The sequence below is a fragment of the Mobula hypostoma genome, chromosome 6 (genome assembly GCF_963921235.1).
Source record: "Mobula hypostoma chromosome 6, sMobHyp1.1, whole genome shotgun sequence".
Taxonomy (NCBI): Eukaryota; Metazoa; Chordata; class Chondrichthyes; order Myliobatiformes; family Myliobatidae; genus Mobula; species Mobula hypostoma.
This window is the reverse complement of record NC_086102.1, coordinates 24,300,307-24,319,081: the sequence shown is the minus strand read 5'-3', so window position 1 is coordinate 24,319,081 and position 18,775 is coordinate 24,300,307. Positions and strand designations below refer to the sequence as shown.

Genomic DNA, 18,775 nt, shown 5'->3' with positions numbered 1-18,775 from the left:
TTCAACAATCAACTTCCCAGCTCTTCACTTCACCCCAGCCCCACTCCCAGTTTCACCTATAGAACATAGAACATAGAATAGTACAGTACAGTACAGGCCCTTCGGCCCACAATGTTGTGCCGACCCTCAGACCCTGCCTCCCATATAACCCCCCACCTTAGATTCCTCCATATATCTGTCTAGTAGTCTCTTAAACTTCACTAGTGTATCTGCCTCCACCACTGACTCAGGCAGTGCATTCCATGCACCAACCACTCTCTGAGTAAAAAACCTTCCTCTAATATCCCCTTGAACTTCCCACCCCTTACCTTAAAGCCATGTCCTCTTGTATTCAGCAGTGGTGCCCTGAGGAAGAGGCGCTGGCTATCCACTCTATCTATTCCTCTTATTATCTTGTACACCTCTATCATGTCTCCTCTCATCCTCCTCCTCTCCAAAGAGTAAAGCCCTAGCTCCCTTGATCTCTGATCATAATGCATACTTTCTAAACCAGGCAGCATCCTGGTAAATCTCCTCTGTACCCTTTCCAATGCTTCCACATCCTTCCTATAGTGAGGCAACCAGAACTGGACACAGTACTCCACGTGTGGTCTCACCAGAGTTTTATAGAGCTGCATCATTACATTGCGACTCTTAAACTCTATCCCTCAACTTATGAAAGCTAACACCCCATAAGCTTCCTTAACTAGCCTATCCACCTGTGAGGCAACTTTCAGGGATCTGTGGACATGTACCCCCAGATCCCTCTGCTCCTCCACACTACCAAGTATCCTGCCATTTACTTTGTACTCTGCCTTGGAGTTTGTCCTTCCAAAGTGTACCACCTCACACTTCTCTGGGTTGAGCTCCATCTGCCACTTCTCAACCCACCTCTGCATCCTATCAATGTCTCTCTGCAATCTTTGACAATCCTCTACACTATCTACAACACCACCAACCTTCGTGTTGTCTGCAAACTTGCCAACCCACCCTTCTACCCCCACATCCAGGTCGTTAATAAAAATCATGAAAAGTAGAGGTCCCAGAACAGATCCTTGTGGGACACCACTAGTCATAATCCTCCAAACTGAATGTACTCCCTCCACCACCACCCTCTGCCTTCTGTAGCCAAGCCAAATCTGAATCCACCTGGCCAAACTTCCCTGGATCCCATGCCTTCTGACTTTCTGAATAAGCCTACCATGTGGAACCTTGTCAAATGCCTTACTAAAATCCATATAGATCACATCCACTGCACTACCCTCATCTATATGTCTGGTCAGCTCCTCAAAGAACTCTATCAGGCTTGTTAGACACTATCTGCCCTTCACAAAGCTATGCTGACTGTCCCTGATCAGACCATGATTCTCTAAATACCCATAGATCCTATCTCTAAGAATCTTTTCCAACAGCTTTGCCACCACAGATGTAAGGCTCACTGGTCTATAATTACCTGGACTATCCCTACTACCTTTTTCGAACAAGGGGACAACATTCGCCTCCCTCCAATCCTCCGGTACCATTCCCGTGGACGACGAGGACATAAAGATCCTAGCCAGAGGCTCAGCAATCTCTTCCCTCGCCTCATGGAGCAGCCTGGGGAATATTCCATCAGGCCCCGGGGACTTATCTGTCCTAATGTATTTTAACAACTCCAACACCTCCTCTCCCTTAATATCAACATGCTCCAGAACATCAACCTCACTCCTATTGTCCTCACCGTCATCAAGTTCCCTCTCATTGGTGAATACCGAAGAGAAGTATTCATTGAGGACCTCACTGACTTCCACAGCCTCCAGGCACATCTTCCCACCTTTATCTCTAATCGGTCCTACCTTCACTCCTGTCATCCTTTTTTTCTTCACATAATTGAAGAATGCCTTGGGGTTTTCCTTTACCCTACTCACCAAGGCCTTCTCATGCCCCCTTCTTGCTCTTCTCAGCCCCTTCTTAAGCTCCTTTCTTGCTTCCCTATATTCCTGAATAGACCCATCTGATCCTTGCTTCCTAAACCTCATGTATGCTGCCTTCTTCCACCTGACTAGATTTTCCACCTCACTTGTCACCCATGGTTCCTTCACCCTACCATTCTTTATCTTCCTCACCGGGACAAATTTATCCCTAACAACCTGCAAGAGATCTCTAAACATCGACCACATGTCCATAGTACATTTCCCTGCAAAAACATCATCCCAGTTCACACCCGCAAGTTCTAGCCTTAAGGCCTCATTTTCCCTTCCCCAATTAAAGATTTTCCTGCTCTCTCTGATTCTATCCTTTTCCATGATAATGCTAAAGGCCAGGGAGCGGTGGTCACTGTCCCCCAGATGCTCACTCACTGAGAGATCTGTGACCTGACCCGGTTCATTACCTAGTACTAGATCTAGTATGGCATTCCCCCTAGTCGGCCTGTCCACATACTGTGACAAGAATCCGTCCTGGACACAATTAACAAACTCTGCCCCATCTAAACCTTTGGAACTAATCAGGTGCCAATCAATATTAGGGAAGTTAAAGTCACCCATGATAACAACCCTGTTATTTTTGCACCTTTCCAAAATCTGCCTCCCGATCTGCTACTCTGTATCTGTGCTTCTACCAGGGGGCCTATAGAATACCCCCAGTAGAGTAACTGCTCCCTTCCTGTTCCTGACTTCCACCCATACTGACTCAAAAGAGGATCCTGCTACATTACCCATCCTTTCTGTAGCTGTAATAGTATCCCTGACCAGTGATGCCTCCCCTCCTCCCCTTCCCCCCCTCTATCCCTTTTAAAGCACTGAAATCCAGGAATATTGAGAATCCATTCCTGCCCTGGTGCCAGCCAAGTCTCTGTAATGGCCACTACATCATAATTCCATGTATGTATCCAAGCTCTCAGTTCATCACCTTTGTTCCTGATGCTTCTTGCATTGAGGAACACACTTCAGCCCTTCGACCTTACTACCTTTACACTGTTTATTCTGCTTCTCTTTCCTCAAAGCCTCTCTATATGTTAGATCCGACTTTACTCTGCACTTCTTTCACTGCTGTATCGCTCCGGGTCGCATCCCCCTTGCAAATTAGTTTAAACCCTCCCGAACCATTCACTCAGTAGCCACTTTATTAGTACCTCTTGTACCTAATAACGTGGCCACTGAGTGAACAGCTGAAGCAAGGCATCAGTACGTGAGTGCTCAAAGCTTTTCTGCTTCATGGTTATGGCTTGCTGTCAGTTGTACACATTACCCGAATTAGCATAGTTAGAGAGTAAGGTTGCTTGTTCAGGATCAGATTCTTGGTGAGTGACTCAAAGATCTTGTAATTGATAAATCCAGGTAATTCTCTCCCACGGGACTTTGCAAAGTATTCTGTTACTGTAGCTTTCATTAGCTTTTTGGCTGGACAGAAAGACAGAAGGTTGAAGAATAAAGCCTTTTTATGGCTTACTTTTATACTTTGACTATTGTTTTTTTAAAAATTTAAAATCTTTGGTGAACCTGGCCTCTGTTCTTGTCCCTTCCCATATGTCTTTGGAACGTAGAAGGAAACTAGAGCACCCAGCGGAAACCCATGCGGTCACGGGGAGACGGTACAAAGTTCTTACAGGCAGCAGCAGGAAATGAAGCCTGTCACTGGTGTTGTAAAATATTACACTAGCTTCTAACTACCATGATACCCATAATAGTAACTCATTGGTCTTTGGGCTCACAGAAAGCTTGGTAAACTATCTGTGTGCACTTTCAAGTGCATACCCCATGACATTATAGATGGATGTCAGTTTTAATACTTACACTCAGCTTGGTCTGAATTAAGCCACTCATTCCATTTGTTAAAAGTCCTACGTGCCATGCTGTACAGTGTATTGTTATCACTGTAGTCCTTTGTGTACTCGCCGCTTGTTACGTTAACAACGTCCTCAATATAGCCTCTAATTTTCTGCAAATAATGCAAAAAGTAATTTCTCAGATGCATTTGGGCACCACACTTGTACCAGCACTTTCCATTCCCTTGACAGCTTTACAACAATCGTCCCCATTACATGCATTTTGTGATTTCTATTGTAGGTTTTCGTATATAAAATGACAGAGACATTTTAAGTTTAATGCAAACCGTAACAACTGACTATATTGTCAACCAAACACAGAACATACAGCGCAGTAAATAAAACTCCACGTCGTTACATCAGACCAGCCTCTTAAAATGAAACCCAACTCAATGTCGGTGCCTATGAATTATGTGTAGGTTTCCAGCCCTTACTTTGCTTATGTTCCTTTTCATGCATTGGGCAGCATTTTTTTTTTGCTGTTTCCTTAGCATTTGTATGTTTTTTTACGAGCTGAGCTGCAAGATCAACACTGAACACTCAACCCAGATGAGAAGTGTGCAAGGAGCCAGACAGATCCGAACCCGGGCCTCAAAGTCCAGTGCTGAAGCCACTACACTATCAGCCAGCATAACCATACCCCAGCCTCCCTTACATTACCCTGAGCAATTGCCTGAAAAAAACATTTCATCACAGTGGAAGGCAACAGTTTCAGCACTTTATAGAGTAGGTAATTCCAAAGATTCATAATCCTCTTTCTGAAGAAATTCCTCTTTGTCCCAATCTTAAAAGGAAATCTCTTATTCCCATTTTCTAAATTTCCACCTTGGGGGCAACATCTTCACTGCAGCTACCCTGACAAGCCTACTGAGAATAGATAAAGCCTTGTACTTTATTGTTCACCTGCACTGCACTTTTTCAGTAGCTCTCACATTTCATTCTGCATTGTTACTGTTTTACCCTATTTTAGCTCAGTGCACTGTATAATAATTTAATCCATATAAACAGTACGCACATAAACACAGGAGATTCTGTAGATGCTGGAAATCCAGAGCAACACACACAAAATGCTGAAGGAAATCAGCAGGTCAGGCAGCTTCTACGCAAGGAATGGATAGTCCACGTTTCGGGCCAAGTCCCGATGAAGGGTCGCAGCCTGAAATGTTGACTGTTTATTCCTCTCCATAGATGCTGCCTGACCTGCTGAACTCCTCCAGCATTTTGAGTTTGTTGCACAGTTTGCAAGACAAGTTTTTCACTGTGACAATGCTAACACTAATACCAAGGTTTCGATAAGAACACAGAATATACGGAAAAATACAATATTGGAATTAGCTTTTTGAGCAACAATGTCTGTGCTGACTGATGCTGATTTAAACTAATCCTATCAGCCTGCGTGAGCTGTATGGGGTCTCCAGGGAGGGGTAGTACCTCTGGTGAAGGGGCTTGATGTGTCCATTCTGGGGCTGCTCATTCCCCACTGGACACCCAGCTCTCACCTTTGGCTCCTAGTAGTTATTGCCATGCGAGAGTGGTCACACCCTGGTACAGCGTTTCGACAGCCAGGTGAGGGTAAGTCAGGGGTGGGGGGGGGGTGTTTTATACCCCAGTGAAATATGGACATGCCTGCCCTAACATTCAAAGTCAGCTCCAGCGTGGCAGACTGAGTGGATGAGATCTACACTGAGACCCAAAGGCCAGGATTTACAGCGCTCTGTGGAGAGCAAAGGGCAAAGGAAGACTCCAGTGTGACAGCTATTTGTACCACTGGATCCAGACGTCCGAGATTAAGAGAGTGGAATCACCCCAGTGCCTTGGCTTTTCCACTTGAGAACTCTCCCACACAGGTTTCTTGTCACCTGTGAATGCGACAGACAACTATCATCAGCCTGCACACAGCCTATATCCACTCATCCCCTGTCTGTTCATGTGCCTGTCTAAATCCCTCTTGAACATTGACACTGGCAGCCTTCTCTGGGCACCTACCCCTCTCTGTGTGAAAAAACAACTTGCCCTCATAAATCTTTAAACATTGCCACTCTCACGTTAAAGTTATGCCCTTTAGTAGCTGATATTTCCACCTTGAGGAAAAAGGCCATCTCCTGGTTTCTATGCCTCCCTCTATCTTCCATCACGGTGCCCCTTAGCCTCTGACACTCCAGAACATACAATCAATGTTTGTCCAACTTCTCCTCATGGCTAATACCCTCAATGCCAGGAAACATCCTGGTGAACATCAGTACCCTCTCCAATGCTCCCACATCCTTCCTGTAAAGTGGTGACCAGAACTGCACACAGTACTCCAAATGTGACCTAACCAGAGAGCATCCCTATCTTCAGAAAGCGCCAGGGTCTGTAACAGAGCTTTAATCTGATGGTTTGGAAATGCAGATGGTCTATCCTCTGGCTAGCCCATTAGTCTGGAATTTGATTCAGTGGTCCAGGGTGGAAGTAGGATGTGTGGCCAGAGCCAGGATTTAGACTGTGGGCAGAGCCGCAGACCAGACTGTGAGTGGGGTGGGTGAGTGAAGCCAGGATTGGAGTTCGGATCCTTGATGATGCTCAAGAACGGGACAAAGTTGTAGCTGGTGTCAGGGTCCGGAATGTTTTTTATCACCAGCTCCACTTAAACTAAATGACCAGTCCACAGTCCCTGCTAGCTAATGAAGTCAAGGATTCTTCTAAGTTCAAATAAGGCTGCATATGGATATTGGTGCTGTATTTCTCTTGAAGTTGGCAAGTGGTGAAGATAAATTCAGTCCTGACGAAGGGTCTCGGCCTGAAACGTCGACTGCGCCTCTTCCTATAGATGCTGCTTGACCTGCTGCGTTCACCAGCAACTTTGATGTATGTTGCTTGAATTTCCAGCATCTGCAGAATTCCTGTTGTTTGAAGATAAATTCAGCACCTGACGACACAAGAGAGATGCTGGAATCTGCAGCCACACACAAAGCATTGGAGGAACTCTGGGTTGGTAGCAACTATGGCACACACTCTCACACACTCACACTCAACTGAACACCACTCCACTCCTTTTGCAATTTTTGCTCATTTCTTTCTCAATTCCTGCTGAAACATTGTTTACATTTACATCATTTATTATTGTAATTTGTCCTTTTCTGTGCCTATTGTCTTGTTTATTAATTATTGTACTGTCTTGTACTGTCTTGCACTGATTTGGGCACTTTATGTAGTCCCCTGTAGGTCTGAAATCTAATGTAGTTTTGTGTTGTTTCAAGTAGTCCAGTGCAGTTTTGTGTTGTTTCATGTAGCACCATGGTCCTGGAGGAACACTGTTTCGTTTTTACTGTGTACTGTACCAGCAGTTATGGTTGAAATGACAATAAAAGTGACTTGACTTTAGTGAAATGGAGTGTAGAGACCCTTCATCTGGTCCAAATGATAGAGAGCGGGCCGATATACAAAACAGAAGTGGAGTGATTTGGTGACACCTACTAACCAGAGGTGGGATTACAGGTGAGGGTAATGCTAACATAATGAGTGTGTTACCAGGCCTGTCTTCAGTTAGGCTTTGAGAATACACATTTAGTTATAAGTAGACAACGGGGTGACCTGTTGGGGCACCCTTTGAGAGAAGGGTAGTGCAGTCTGATGTGACCAGAATAAAAATTAAATTTTCCTGAATGCTATTAATATCGCTTTGCTTTGGAAACTGAAGTAGAAAACCACAGTTTATTAAAGAAGAACGACGCGTAGCAAAGCAAACATAGCTCCTCCTCGTTTAAGGAAGGACACTTTTGATGGCATCATTTTTGGTTTATCTGCCACCATTGTGCCTCTTGTTGTCATTCTGGAGACGTGCAGCCCTTTCATCCCCCGTCTCATCTCTTCTGCTGTTTGCTGTTTGTCTCTGATCCTGGAGATGTGCATGCCTCTCCTCCTCTGACTCTTCTTCTCTCATCTTTTTTTGTCCTGAATCTTTGATCCTGGATTCGTGCGGCCCTGGCCTCATCTGATTCTTGTTCTCTCCCTCTCCTTGCCGTTTCCCGGCGATGTTTGGCATCATCTCTTGACCATAAATTCCCCCTTCCCTTTCCACGCGGCATAATTAGGCTGACCATTTTTATTTACCCTAATGCTGGATAGAAGATACGAAGCAGTAACACCAAAGGATGCTGATTATTCTTGATAATGTGGTTGGCGCTCTCTTAAATGGATGTGATAAAGTCACTGCTGTCCTTTGACTGGAGCAAAGGGTTTTATGAGTGTCTCGAAGTAAAATTAATTATCCCTTATTGATGGGTGGCAGTTAGATCTGTCCCAATCCTGCACATGCTGATGGTGATTTGCAGAATGTGACCCTTTGAAATAGAGCTGCCGCACCCTTTTGCTCTGGTGGGTGTCACTGCTGAGACTGGCCGTGCACATGCGTTGGGCTGTTGCGTCCCAATTTCCATGATGGCGGATCGGCTCTCGGGTTAAAACGGAGCCTGTTGATTTTTGCGAATGAGCAATTTTATACGAATATATAACACTGAACTTTGCCTGCATTCTGTAAGTTAGCGCATTTTAATTCAACTTTGCCAAAAAAAGTGCCGCTGTAATGCACTGTTTGTGTTAATTGGAGGTCACAAACAGACAAACAGACAGACAGAGCATGAGAATTTTAGTAGTGTATAGATAGATAGATTGCATTTGTGGGATAAAAAGCTGGTGTCAATGAGATAGTTTCAAATATGGCCCTGTTAAAAGACTTCTCCACTGCAAGTTTTTATTATACTAAACATTGGGTTATGCCGCAAACACGAGATCTTACAGATGCTGGAAATCCACCGTAACAAACAAACACACACACACACACACATACACACACACACAAACACATACAGTGCTGGAGGAACTCAGGAGGTCAGGCAGCATTTGTGGAAATGAATAAATAATTCAGAGAGCAGTGGAGATCACAAAGGGGGAGCAGTGATAAGGTCTCAATGAATTCTAATCAAAGAGGAGATAATACATATCACAGAGGAAAGCAGTGAGAGAGGGTCTCAATGAGCTCCTGGAGAGAAGACAGTAGAGATCATAGATGGGGCAGCAGTGAGAGAGGATCTCACTGAACTCCCCTCGAGAAGTTAGTGGAGATCACAGAGGGGAGCAGTAAGAAAAGGTTACCCTGAACTTCAGTGGAAGAGAATATCACAGGTACCTCTGATGAAAAGTCTCGGCCTGAAATGTTGACTGCTTATTCCTCTCTGTCAATGCTGTCTATTGCATTTTGCCACTTGGATTAAATCATGGCACGCTATAGCACTGAAAACACCACTTAACCATTTTGTATTGGTCCATTGGTGAATCCATCCAAATAGTCCTAATCCTCCCAGCCTTCCTCTAAAGCTCCTTTGAATCCTCTCTCCCTTTGGAAATGGAGCCTACTATTCTTGGTACTGAATTCCAGTTACAACAATGCCCCTATATAGAAGTATTTCTTTCTACTGCCTCTTCCTCTTCAGCCAGTCATTGTGCCCCTGGATAACACGTTTCACTCTATTTACTCAAATATAACCACTGGTGCTTTGGAAAACCTCTACTCCAATTTCTACTTACATACGTTCCCTGCTTCATAGAAAACAACCCCACTTTCACCAGTTATTCCACGTGACTGAGGTCTTTCATTTGTAGTCACATCTGGCACATCATGTCCACATACTCTGACTTTGTACTACAAGACCATAAGACATAGGAGCAGAATCAGGCCACTCAGCCCATTGAGTTTGTTCCATCATTACATCCATCATGGCTGATCTCGGATCCCACTCAACCCCATACACCAGTCTTCTCGCCATATCCTTTGATGCCCTGACCGATCAGGAAACTATCAACTTCTGCCTTAAATATACCCGTTGGACTTAGCCTCCACCGCAGTCTGTGGCAGAGCATTCCACAGATTCACTACTCTCTGGCTAAAATAATTTCTCCTTAACTCTGTTCTAAAGGGTCGCCCCTCAATTTTGAGGCTATGACCTCCAGTCTGGATACCCCCACCAAAGGAAATATCCTCTCTACGTCCACCCTATCGAGTCCTTTCAACATTCGGTAAGTTTCAATGAGATTCCCCCACATTCTTCTAAATTCCAGTGAGTACAGGCCCAAAACTGCCAAACACTCCTCATATGTTAACCCCTTCATTCCTGGAATCATCCTTGTGAACCTCCTCTGCACTCTCTCCAATGACAACACATCCTTTCTGAGGTATGGTGCCCAAAACTGTTAACAATACTCTAAGTGCGGCCTGACTAGTTTCTTATCTCCTTGCTTTTATATTCCATTCCCCTTGAAATAAATGCCAACACTGCATTTGCCTTCTTTACCACAGACTCAACCTGTAAATTAACCTTCTGGGAGTCTTGCACAAGGAGTCCTAAGCCCCTCTGCACCTTTGATCTTTGAACCTTTTCCCAATTTAGAAATAGTCTGCAGTATTGTTCCTTTTACCAGAATGCATTGTCATACATTTCCCAACACTCTATTCCATCTGCCACTTTTTTGCCCATTCTTCCCATTTGTCTAAGTCCTTCTGCAATCACATTGCTTCCTCAGCACTACCTACCCCTCCACCTATTTTCGTATCATCTGCAAATTTTGCCACAAAGCCATCAATCCCATTATCCAAATCATTTTCAAACAAAGTGAAAAGTAGCGGTCCCAACACTGACCCCTGGGGAACACCACTAGTCACCGGCAGCCAACCAGAAAAGGCCCCCTTTATTCCCACTCACTGCCTTATGGCTGGCAGCCATTCTGCTATCCATGCCAGTACCTTTCCTGTAACGCCATAGGATTTTATCTTGTTCAGCAGCCTCATGTTTGGCACCTTATCAAATACCTTCTGAAAATCCAAGTAAATGACATCCATTGCCTCTCATTTGTCCACCCTGCTTGTTACTTCCTCAAAGGACTTGAACAGATTTGTCATGCAAGATTTCCCTTCACATAAACCATCCTCACTTTGACTTACTTTCTCATTAGTCTTGAAATACCCCAAAACCTCATCCTTAGTAAGAGACTCCAACACTTTCCCAATCACTGAGGTTAGGCTAACTGGCCTATAATTTCCTTTCTTTTGCCTTCCTCCCTTCTTAAAGAGTGGAGTGACATTTGCAATCTTCCAGTCCTCTGGGACCATGCCAGAATCAAGTGATTCTTGAAAGATCATGACCAATGCATTCATTATCTCTTCAGCAACCTCTCTCAGGAGGTTATGGAGTGTGATGCTTGGAAGTGGGCACAACTGAAAATCAAAGCACTACGGATGGTGAAAATCTGAAATTATAACAGAAAACGCTGATAACACTCAGCAGATCAGGCAGCATCTATGGAAGCAGACAAAGAGCTATATTTGTTCTCTGAAAAAGGCCCTTTGGCCAAATATATTAAAAGTATCTTCATCCACTGATGCTACCTGACCAGCTGAAATTTTCCAGCACCTTCTGCTTCATTTCATTACTGAACAATATCTGACATCACCACTATCTTCTTCCCAATGCTAAAAGAAAAACATGCAGTGTAGATTATATTGTTGGTATAGTGCCTCTTAGTCCATTAGGGACAAAAATAATTTATCACAAATTAAATTATAAATGAGCTCACTGTGAGCCGACAGGCTGAGTTTTGAGAGAAGTTCTGAACGATTGCCTTCTGTTCCCTAGCTCTCCTGTCAGCCTGACTCCTATCAAATCAAAATGGCTCAAACATTTTTGTCACAAAGCTAAACGTTTTTTTGGAGAAGATCCCTGAGTGAGTTGTCTATTGTGAAACACCCCGGTTTCCTTGGCTGCGCAAGTCAAGGGAAGACAATCTCTGGCCCTGCTATACTCGTCAGATTGAGGCACACTCGATCCCACCCCAAACCCCGGTTTGTGTGGATGCTGTGTCATCTGCTACTCCGTTACAAATTAATGCCACGAAACAACAGACAGTGCACTGCATACGATTAAAGGAATTATATTTATCGTAACTAAAGGAGTAGTAAAGAATAACAAAAAGAAAAGGGCCCGTTCTAATTAAACAGTGAAATGTACACAAGTTGGAGCTCATCTTGAACTTCTCTGTCGCTCACACGTTGGGCCCTCGGTCCATGTGAAAGCACACACCACCTTCCGAATGTCACTCGCAATCCATCTCGAACGTACGGGTCTCCCACCAGACTGTGTGCTACGACCGGTTCTCCCCAGCGTCTTCTCTCTTCATCTCCTCTCCAACAAAAGCATCAAGCCCATCCTTAGTGTCCCTCACCAGAGAAACCTCCCCTTTATCTGACCATCCTAATTGGATGGCACACATTTCTCCTGAGCTCTTATCTTCGACAGTCACCCAAACATAAGCTGAAAACAAGCAGCTCGCACAGAACAGCACAAAACGAAATACATACAGCATAACAGGAAAAAATATGAACCAGGCCATTACAATTGTACTTACATCAAGGAGAAAGTTCGTCTTTTCCTCGTCATCCACAGGCACTCTCTGTCCAAGCCTCTCCAATTCTTTATTGGTATCGGCAATTTTGCACTGAATTTCATTCTGAATTGTTGGTAAAGTTTTCTTCATTGTGGAGAGAAGTTGAGAACATGTTATTATACGCTACAAAACCGTCCTGAGCAGGCAGAGTTTACCCCCCACTGTCACCCCTTTAACTGAAAAATTGCTCCTAAAACCTATTTTCGTCTCCTGGGTAGCATTGATTTCACCTTTTTTCGGAGATAAATTTTTATTTATTTAGCGCAGGGTTTCCTAACCTTGGATCCACAGACCTCTTGCTTAATGATATTGGTCTGTGGTTTAAAATAAAGTTGGGATCCACTGGTTTAGAAATACAGAGCAGAATAGATCCTTCCAACCCATCAAGCCTCACTGCTTAGCAACCTCCAACAACCCCGATTTAACCCTAACCTAATCACAAGACAATTTACAATGACCAGTTAACCTACCCGGTACGTCTTTGGTCTGTGGGAAGAAACTGGAGCACCCGGGGGAAACACATGCATTCCACGGGGAAGACATACAGAGATTCCTTACAGAGGATGCTGGGATTGAACTCTGAATTCCGATGCCCTGAGCTGTAATAATGTCACACTAACCACTATGCTACCATGGCACCCATGATAAATTATACAATTCAATGTAAAGTGCAGTCCTTTCATATCTGCTCCAGGTACCATGTCTATGGACTCACTTCTATTCTGAATGCTATTTGCTAGCTTTTTTTAACGATTTATTATTTTCTCTCTCTGCAATTTGGGTGTTTAATGGTCTTTTTTAAATGTTTTTTTTGGGTTTCTTTGTTTTGTAGCTGCCTGTAAGGAAATGACTCTCAAGTCTGTCTAACGCATACATACTTTGATAATAAATGTACTTTGAACTTTGGCACCTGGAGACAATTGGAGAAACTTTTGATGCTGGGCCTTACTTCACCCTGGGCACGTCCTTACCCTGAGAAGTTCCTTTTTCCCATCCTGAGTTATTGCCACCTCAGGCCTGTTCCTTCTCTGACCTTTGGTGGGATCCTCTCTTACCCTGGGATGCCTTTCACCCTAAGCACTCCCTCACCTCAGGCACTCCATCACTACCAACTCTAAATAATATTTCATCCAAAGCTGAGAGAACAATCAACAGAAGATTTATATCAGAGACTGCATGGTTGTAAGGAACCTCCCCATGTGCAATGACAGGATACAGCTATCAAAGTTCAAAGTAAATTTATAATCAAAGTCTATATATGTCACCTATTCAACCCTGAGATTTGCTTTCTTGCAAACATACTCATTGGATCCATGATGGAATAATAACCACAATAGAATAAATGTAAGACCACACCAACTTCAGCGTTCGAAAGACAACAAACAGCAAATCCAAAAGGAAGGAAATAATGATAATAAATAAAACAACAATAAATGTTGAGAACACGAGATGAAGAGTCCTTGAAAGTGGGCCCATACGTTGTGGGAACAGTTCAGTGATGGAGTGAGTGAAGTTATCCTGATAGTTGAGGGTCAATAACTGTTCCCGAGGCTCCTGTACCTTCTTCCTGATGGCAACAGTGAGAAGAGTCCTTATCCTGGGTGGGCAGGGTCCATGAAGATGGCTTTGTCTGACAGCACTTCATATAGATGTGCTCAGTGTTGGGGAGGGCTTTACCCATGATGGACTGGTCCACTACTTTTTTGTCAGATTTCCTGTTCAGGGGAGTTGGTTTTTCTATATCAGGCTGTGATGCTGCCAGTGAATATATTCTCAACTACACACCTATAGAAATTTATCAAAGTTTTCAATGTCATGCTGAATGTTCGCAAACTCCTCAGGAAGTAGAGGCAATGCCATACTTTCTTCGTAATTACACTTCCATGCTGGGCCCAGGACAGTTCCCCTGAAATAAAAACACTAAGGAATTTAAAGTTGCTGACTCTCTCCACCTCTGATCCTCTGATGAGGGCTGGTCTCTGGTTTCCTCCTCCTGCAATCAATAATCAGCTCCATGGTCTTGAAGACATTGAGTAAGAGGATAATTTGATCACACTGGAGCAATTTTCTCCAAACAGTAAAGAGAAAACATCTAATTAAAGTCGTTATAATAATGGAGACTCAATAGGCCACACTGAATGAAAGAGCAGACTCCCATGGTTGTCTGATGGAGACTTGCACTAGAGGACATCAGTTAGGATCTTCACCATAAATCCAGTAAGGAAGATGGAAATATCTCCATTCAAGAAGAAGCAGAAAATAGGATATTCTACTGCTTTGAAAGAATTAGACAAAAGCAATATAATCATAAGGTTATACAATACAGAAACAGACCCTTCTGTCCATCAATTTCAGGCTATCTACCAGCACCCATTTTCACCACCCTGCACTAAACCCATTACGCTCCCATCAACTCTTGAATATTCTACCATTGATCAACATTACCTGGCCAATTAATATCCCAATGCACACATCATTAGGATGTGGATGAAAGCCAGGGAACCCAGTGGAAACCATACAATCAAAGGGAGAACTTGCAAACTCCACACAGACCACGTCTAAGTTTGTGATCAAATCTGAGCTCGAGAAGCTGCGGGCCAGCAGCTCTAATAGGTACGATGCCGCGCCACCCAAAGTCGTTCAGCCATGAAGTCATACTACACAAACCAGGTCCTTCGATCCATCAAGTCTGTACTGCCCATTGTACCCCTGCTTACAACGGATATACTGATAGGATGGCTACTCAGTGTAGGAAGTAGGAAAGAAGGGAAAGTTACTTTGGCAGATTATGAGAAAGACCATAAAACATAGGAGGAGGGGGGAGGAGTGTGAGGGGGGAGGGAGAGAGGTGGGGGAGAGAGGTGGGGGAGAGAGAGGGTGGGTGGGAAGAGAGGGGGGGAGAGAGAGAGGGGGGAGAGGGAAAAACATATCATCAAGGCAAGCAACAGCATTCAGAACGAGAGTGAGTCCATAGACCCAAAACACGGAGCAGCCAGAGCAGGCCAGTAGCCTCAGCCTCAGTTCCTCACACAGCAGGGCAACATTCATGAAGCTAGGGGCATTTTACAGCTGCCTGTTAACCTACTAATCCACATTGTGTTGGGATGTGGGAGGGAAACCTACGATCACAGGGAGAACATGCCGACAGTGCCAGAGGTCGGGTTTGAACCAGGTCTCTGGTGCTGTGAGGCAGCAGCTCCATCACCATGTCATTTTGCCACCCATAAGACATAGAATTAGTCTATTCGGCCCAACAAGTGGCTGATTTATTATCCCATTCTCCTGCCTTCACCCCATAACCTTTGATGCCTTTACAAATCAAGAACCTATCAAACCCTGCTTTAAATATACCTAAAGACTTGGCCTCCACATTCATCTCTGGCAATGAATTTTAGAGATTCACTATCCTCTGGCTAAAGAAATTCATCCTCTTCTTGTCCTAAAGGGATGTCCTTCTATTCTGAGGTTGTACCCCTCCGGTTGTAAGCTCCCCAACTATTGGAAACATCTTGTCCACGTTTACTTCGTCCAGGCCTTTTAATATTCAATAGATTTCACTGAGATCCCCCTTACTCTTCTGAACTCCAGGAGGATAGGCCCAGAGCCATCACACATTCCTCATATGTTAATCCTTTCATTCCTGGATCATCCTCATGAACCTCCTCTGGACCCTCTCCAATGCCAGCACATCTTTTCTTAGATAAGGGGCCCAAAACTGCTCACAACACTCCAAATATGGTCTGACCATTGCCTTATAAGAACACAGCATTACATCCTTGTTTTTATATTCCTGTCCTGTAAAAGGGAACGCTAACATTGCATTTACCCAAATCAATTAAAATCACATCAAACTGGTGTTTAATTATCATACAACCGTACATTAATACAGCTGAACAAAACAGCATTCCTCTGGGGCTAAGGTGGAAAAATACACTGCACAAGGTACATAGCACATTCAAGATAGCAAGCACACATACAGTCACACAATAAAAATATGTATATATATAGCCAACATATTGATGGTGCAGTTCCCAGCAGTCTGCAGGCAAACATGCATGCAATCCAACTTGTCATTCCACTGATCTAACACTGGAGGGCAGCACTGACAGGAGAGACCAACCTCCAACCCAGCATGGATGCTATGCCTCCGGCGTCTCCTCTCCTGAATGCCCTGCAGGCAAGCCCATGGATTGTGGCCTAGTTATCGCTACAAACAATCCATACAATTTACAGGCTGGATGTCGCATCTTACATTATCAATGTCCAAAAGGGTTTTGTGATTGCAAGAGAAATGTCCAAGACAACCACCCATGGTTACTCTGCACGCTGTTTTCGCACACCAAATCCTTCCTGTAGCAGGCAGCAACAGAGTCTTCACCAAGTCCAGCTCCTCCACCAACAAGCAGCTCACTGATAGGGTAGCCCTATGGTATCCGAAATTCTTGGAGTCCAGCATTGTCTTGCAATCGTAAGAAAGACATTTTAAAAAGAAAAAAGAACACCTTTGTTTGGCCACCCAAGCACACCACCATCTTACCAGAAGAAGATTAGAGGACATTGTGCTGTTTGCTGAACGAGCTGCTTGCTGCGCTGTTTTTCAGGGTTTTACAGCTACTGTGAGTACAATACAGAGTTTTATATTCAAAACCTCCAAGAGGACCACAACCTTATCCTGGCTTGGAGGCTTGCATGCCTCAACAATCCGGAGAGCTATCTTGGCTGGAGTCTGGCCTTTATGCTTTGGCTCTTGGTAGGGTCACCAATGCCAAACAGGTCAAAGGGTAGAGGACAGACTAAGAGTGGTCCACCAGTGCTCCAGGTTTGGGGCTTCAGTTCAGGGCTAACAACCCTGACTGGTAAAACAAAATTGTTACGGAAACAGCAATGAAGATCCCTTCTACATCTGAGTGCGATGAAATTCCTGAGTCTTGCATGACTGACGGTAGAGAACACTGAGAGGAAGCTACTGACATGATGAAGGAAGCCCTGAACACCACCAGAGATGGAAGACCTAAATGCCAGCAGTGTAACAGGCAGTAAGTTCAGTATACTGGATGAAATAAAGAGTCACTGACCTGAATGTGCATTACCAGTTCTGTCAACAGTCTAGCAGCCACGCACTGTATTGCCGCCGCTTTGTCATCCAAGAGTGTTCTAAGAAAAAACAAGAAGGTAAGAGAAAAACATCACAACTGGATTCCTGTGACCACTTAGGTGAGATCATAAAGTCTGCAGATCCAAAGCAACCTACAGAAAGTGCTGAAGGAACTCAGCAGGTCAGGCAGCATCTGTGGAAATTAATAAACTGTTCATGTTTTGGGCTGAGATCCTTCCTTATTAATTTGTTAGTCATTCTTTAACCCATACAGTTGCCTACTACAAAGACATGATGTGCTTTAATAGTCAATATTTGATGTTATTTGTAATCTTCCCTATTGAAACAATAACAATGAAAATATAATGACAAAGGAACAATAACAACCATTTTGTCTTACCTGAAAAACTTATTTTGCTTGAAAAAAGCTTTCTCGCTCTCTAAAGCCTCAGCCAGTGTCAAATTGTCATTAATATCCTGCTGTCCACAGCATTTGACAACCATATAACCTTTCTTCAAGGTAACAACCTCGTTATTCCCCAGTTTAAGGATGTTTATTTCTGTTCCCTTGTCAATCAGGTCAGGTTTAGTCAATATACCTGCATATATAAAAAAACAGCAAGACTTCTGTTACAAGCAGCAGAGTCATGGAATGGCAGAGAAAGGCCAATTCCTGAATGATGTCTATATTTCTACACATCAAATCCCACACCCTTGGATCTTCCATCACCACTGAGTGGATCCTAGTTTAGAGTTGATTCTGGGTGAATACCTTCATGTGGATTTTAACGTACTTCTGACCAACTTCAAATTCTTTTCAGGATTCTGATTGGATGTTAGTTCAACAAGCAGCACATCAGCTAGACTCACAGTAGCGTAGTGGCCAGCAAATGCTCTTACAACTCAGGGCATCGGAGTTTGGAGTTCAATGCTGATGTCAACTGTATGGATTTTGTATATCCTGCCCATGAATGCATGGATTTCCTCCCACATCCCAAAGACAGACCAGTTAGTAGGATAATTGGTCATTGTAAATTGTTCTGTGATTAGGCTAGGGTTAATAGGTGGGATGCCAAGTGATGTGACTCGTTGGGCCAGAAAGGCCTGTTCAGTGATGTATCTCTAACTTATATATACTCCATGACTTCCTTGTTCATTCATCCCTCGCCACCGATCTTCCTCCTGGCACTTATCCTTGCAAGCAGAACAGGTGCTACACCTGCCCCTACTCCTCCTCCCTCACTACCATTCAAGGTCCCAAACAGTCCTTCCAGGTGGGGCAACACTTCACCTGCGAGTCTGTTGGGGTTATATACCGTGTCTGGTGTTCCCAGTGTGACCTCCTGTATATCAGGGAGACCTGATGTAGATTGGGAGACCGCTTTGCTGAGCACCTACACTCTGTTCTCCAAACAAGCGGG

General features: G+C 44.0%; 1 protein-coding gene across 1 annotated transcript in view; it reads right to left on the bottom strand.

Annotated features, from left to right (window-relative positions):
• LOC134347870 (interferon-induced GTP-binding protein Mx-like) overlaps positions 1–18,775 on the bottom strand; it is a gene marked incomplete at its 5' end in the record, with an annotated part of 42,549 nt that overhangs the window by 6,898 nt on the left and 16,876 nt on the right. The window contains 5 exons of the mRNA XM_063050418.1: positions 3,201–3,359; positions 3,753–3,897; positions 12,221–12,343; positions 17,335–17,413; positions 17,755–17,953. Of these exons, the coding sequence (XP_062906488.1) occupies positions 3,201–3,359; positions 3,753–3,897; positions 12,221–12,343; positions 17,335–17,413; positions 17,755–17,953 (705 nt within the window). The remainder of the gene's footprint in view (positions 1–3,200; positions 3,360–3,752; positions 3,898–12,220; positions 12,344–17,334; positions 17,414–17,754; positions 17,954–18,775) is intronic.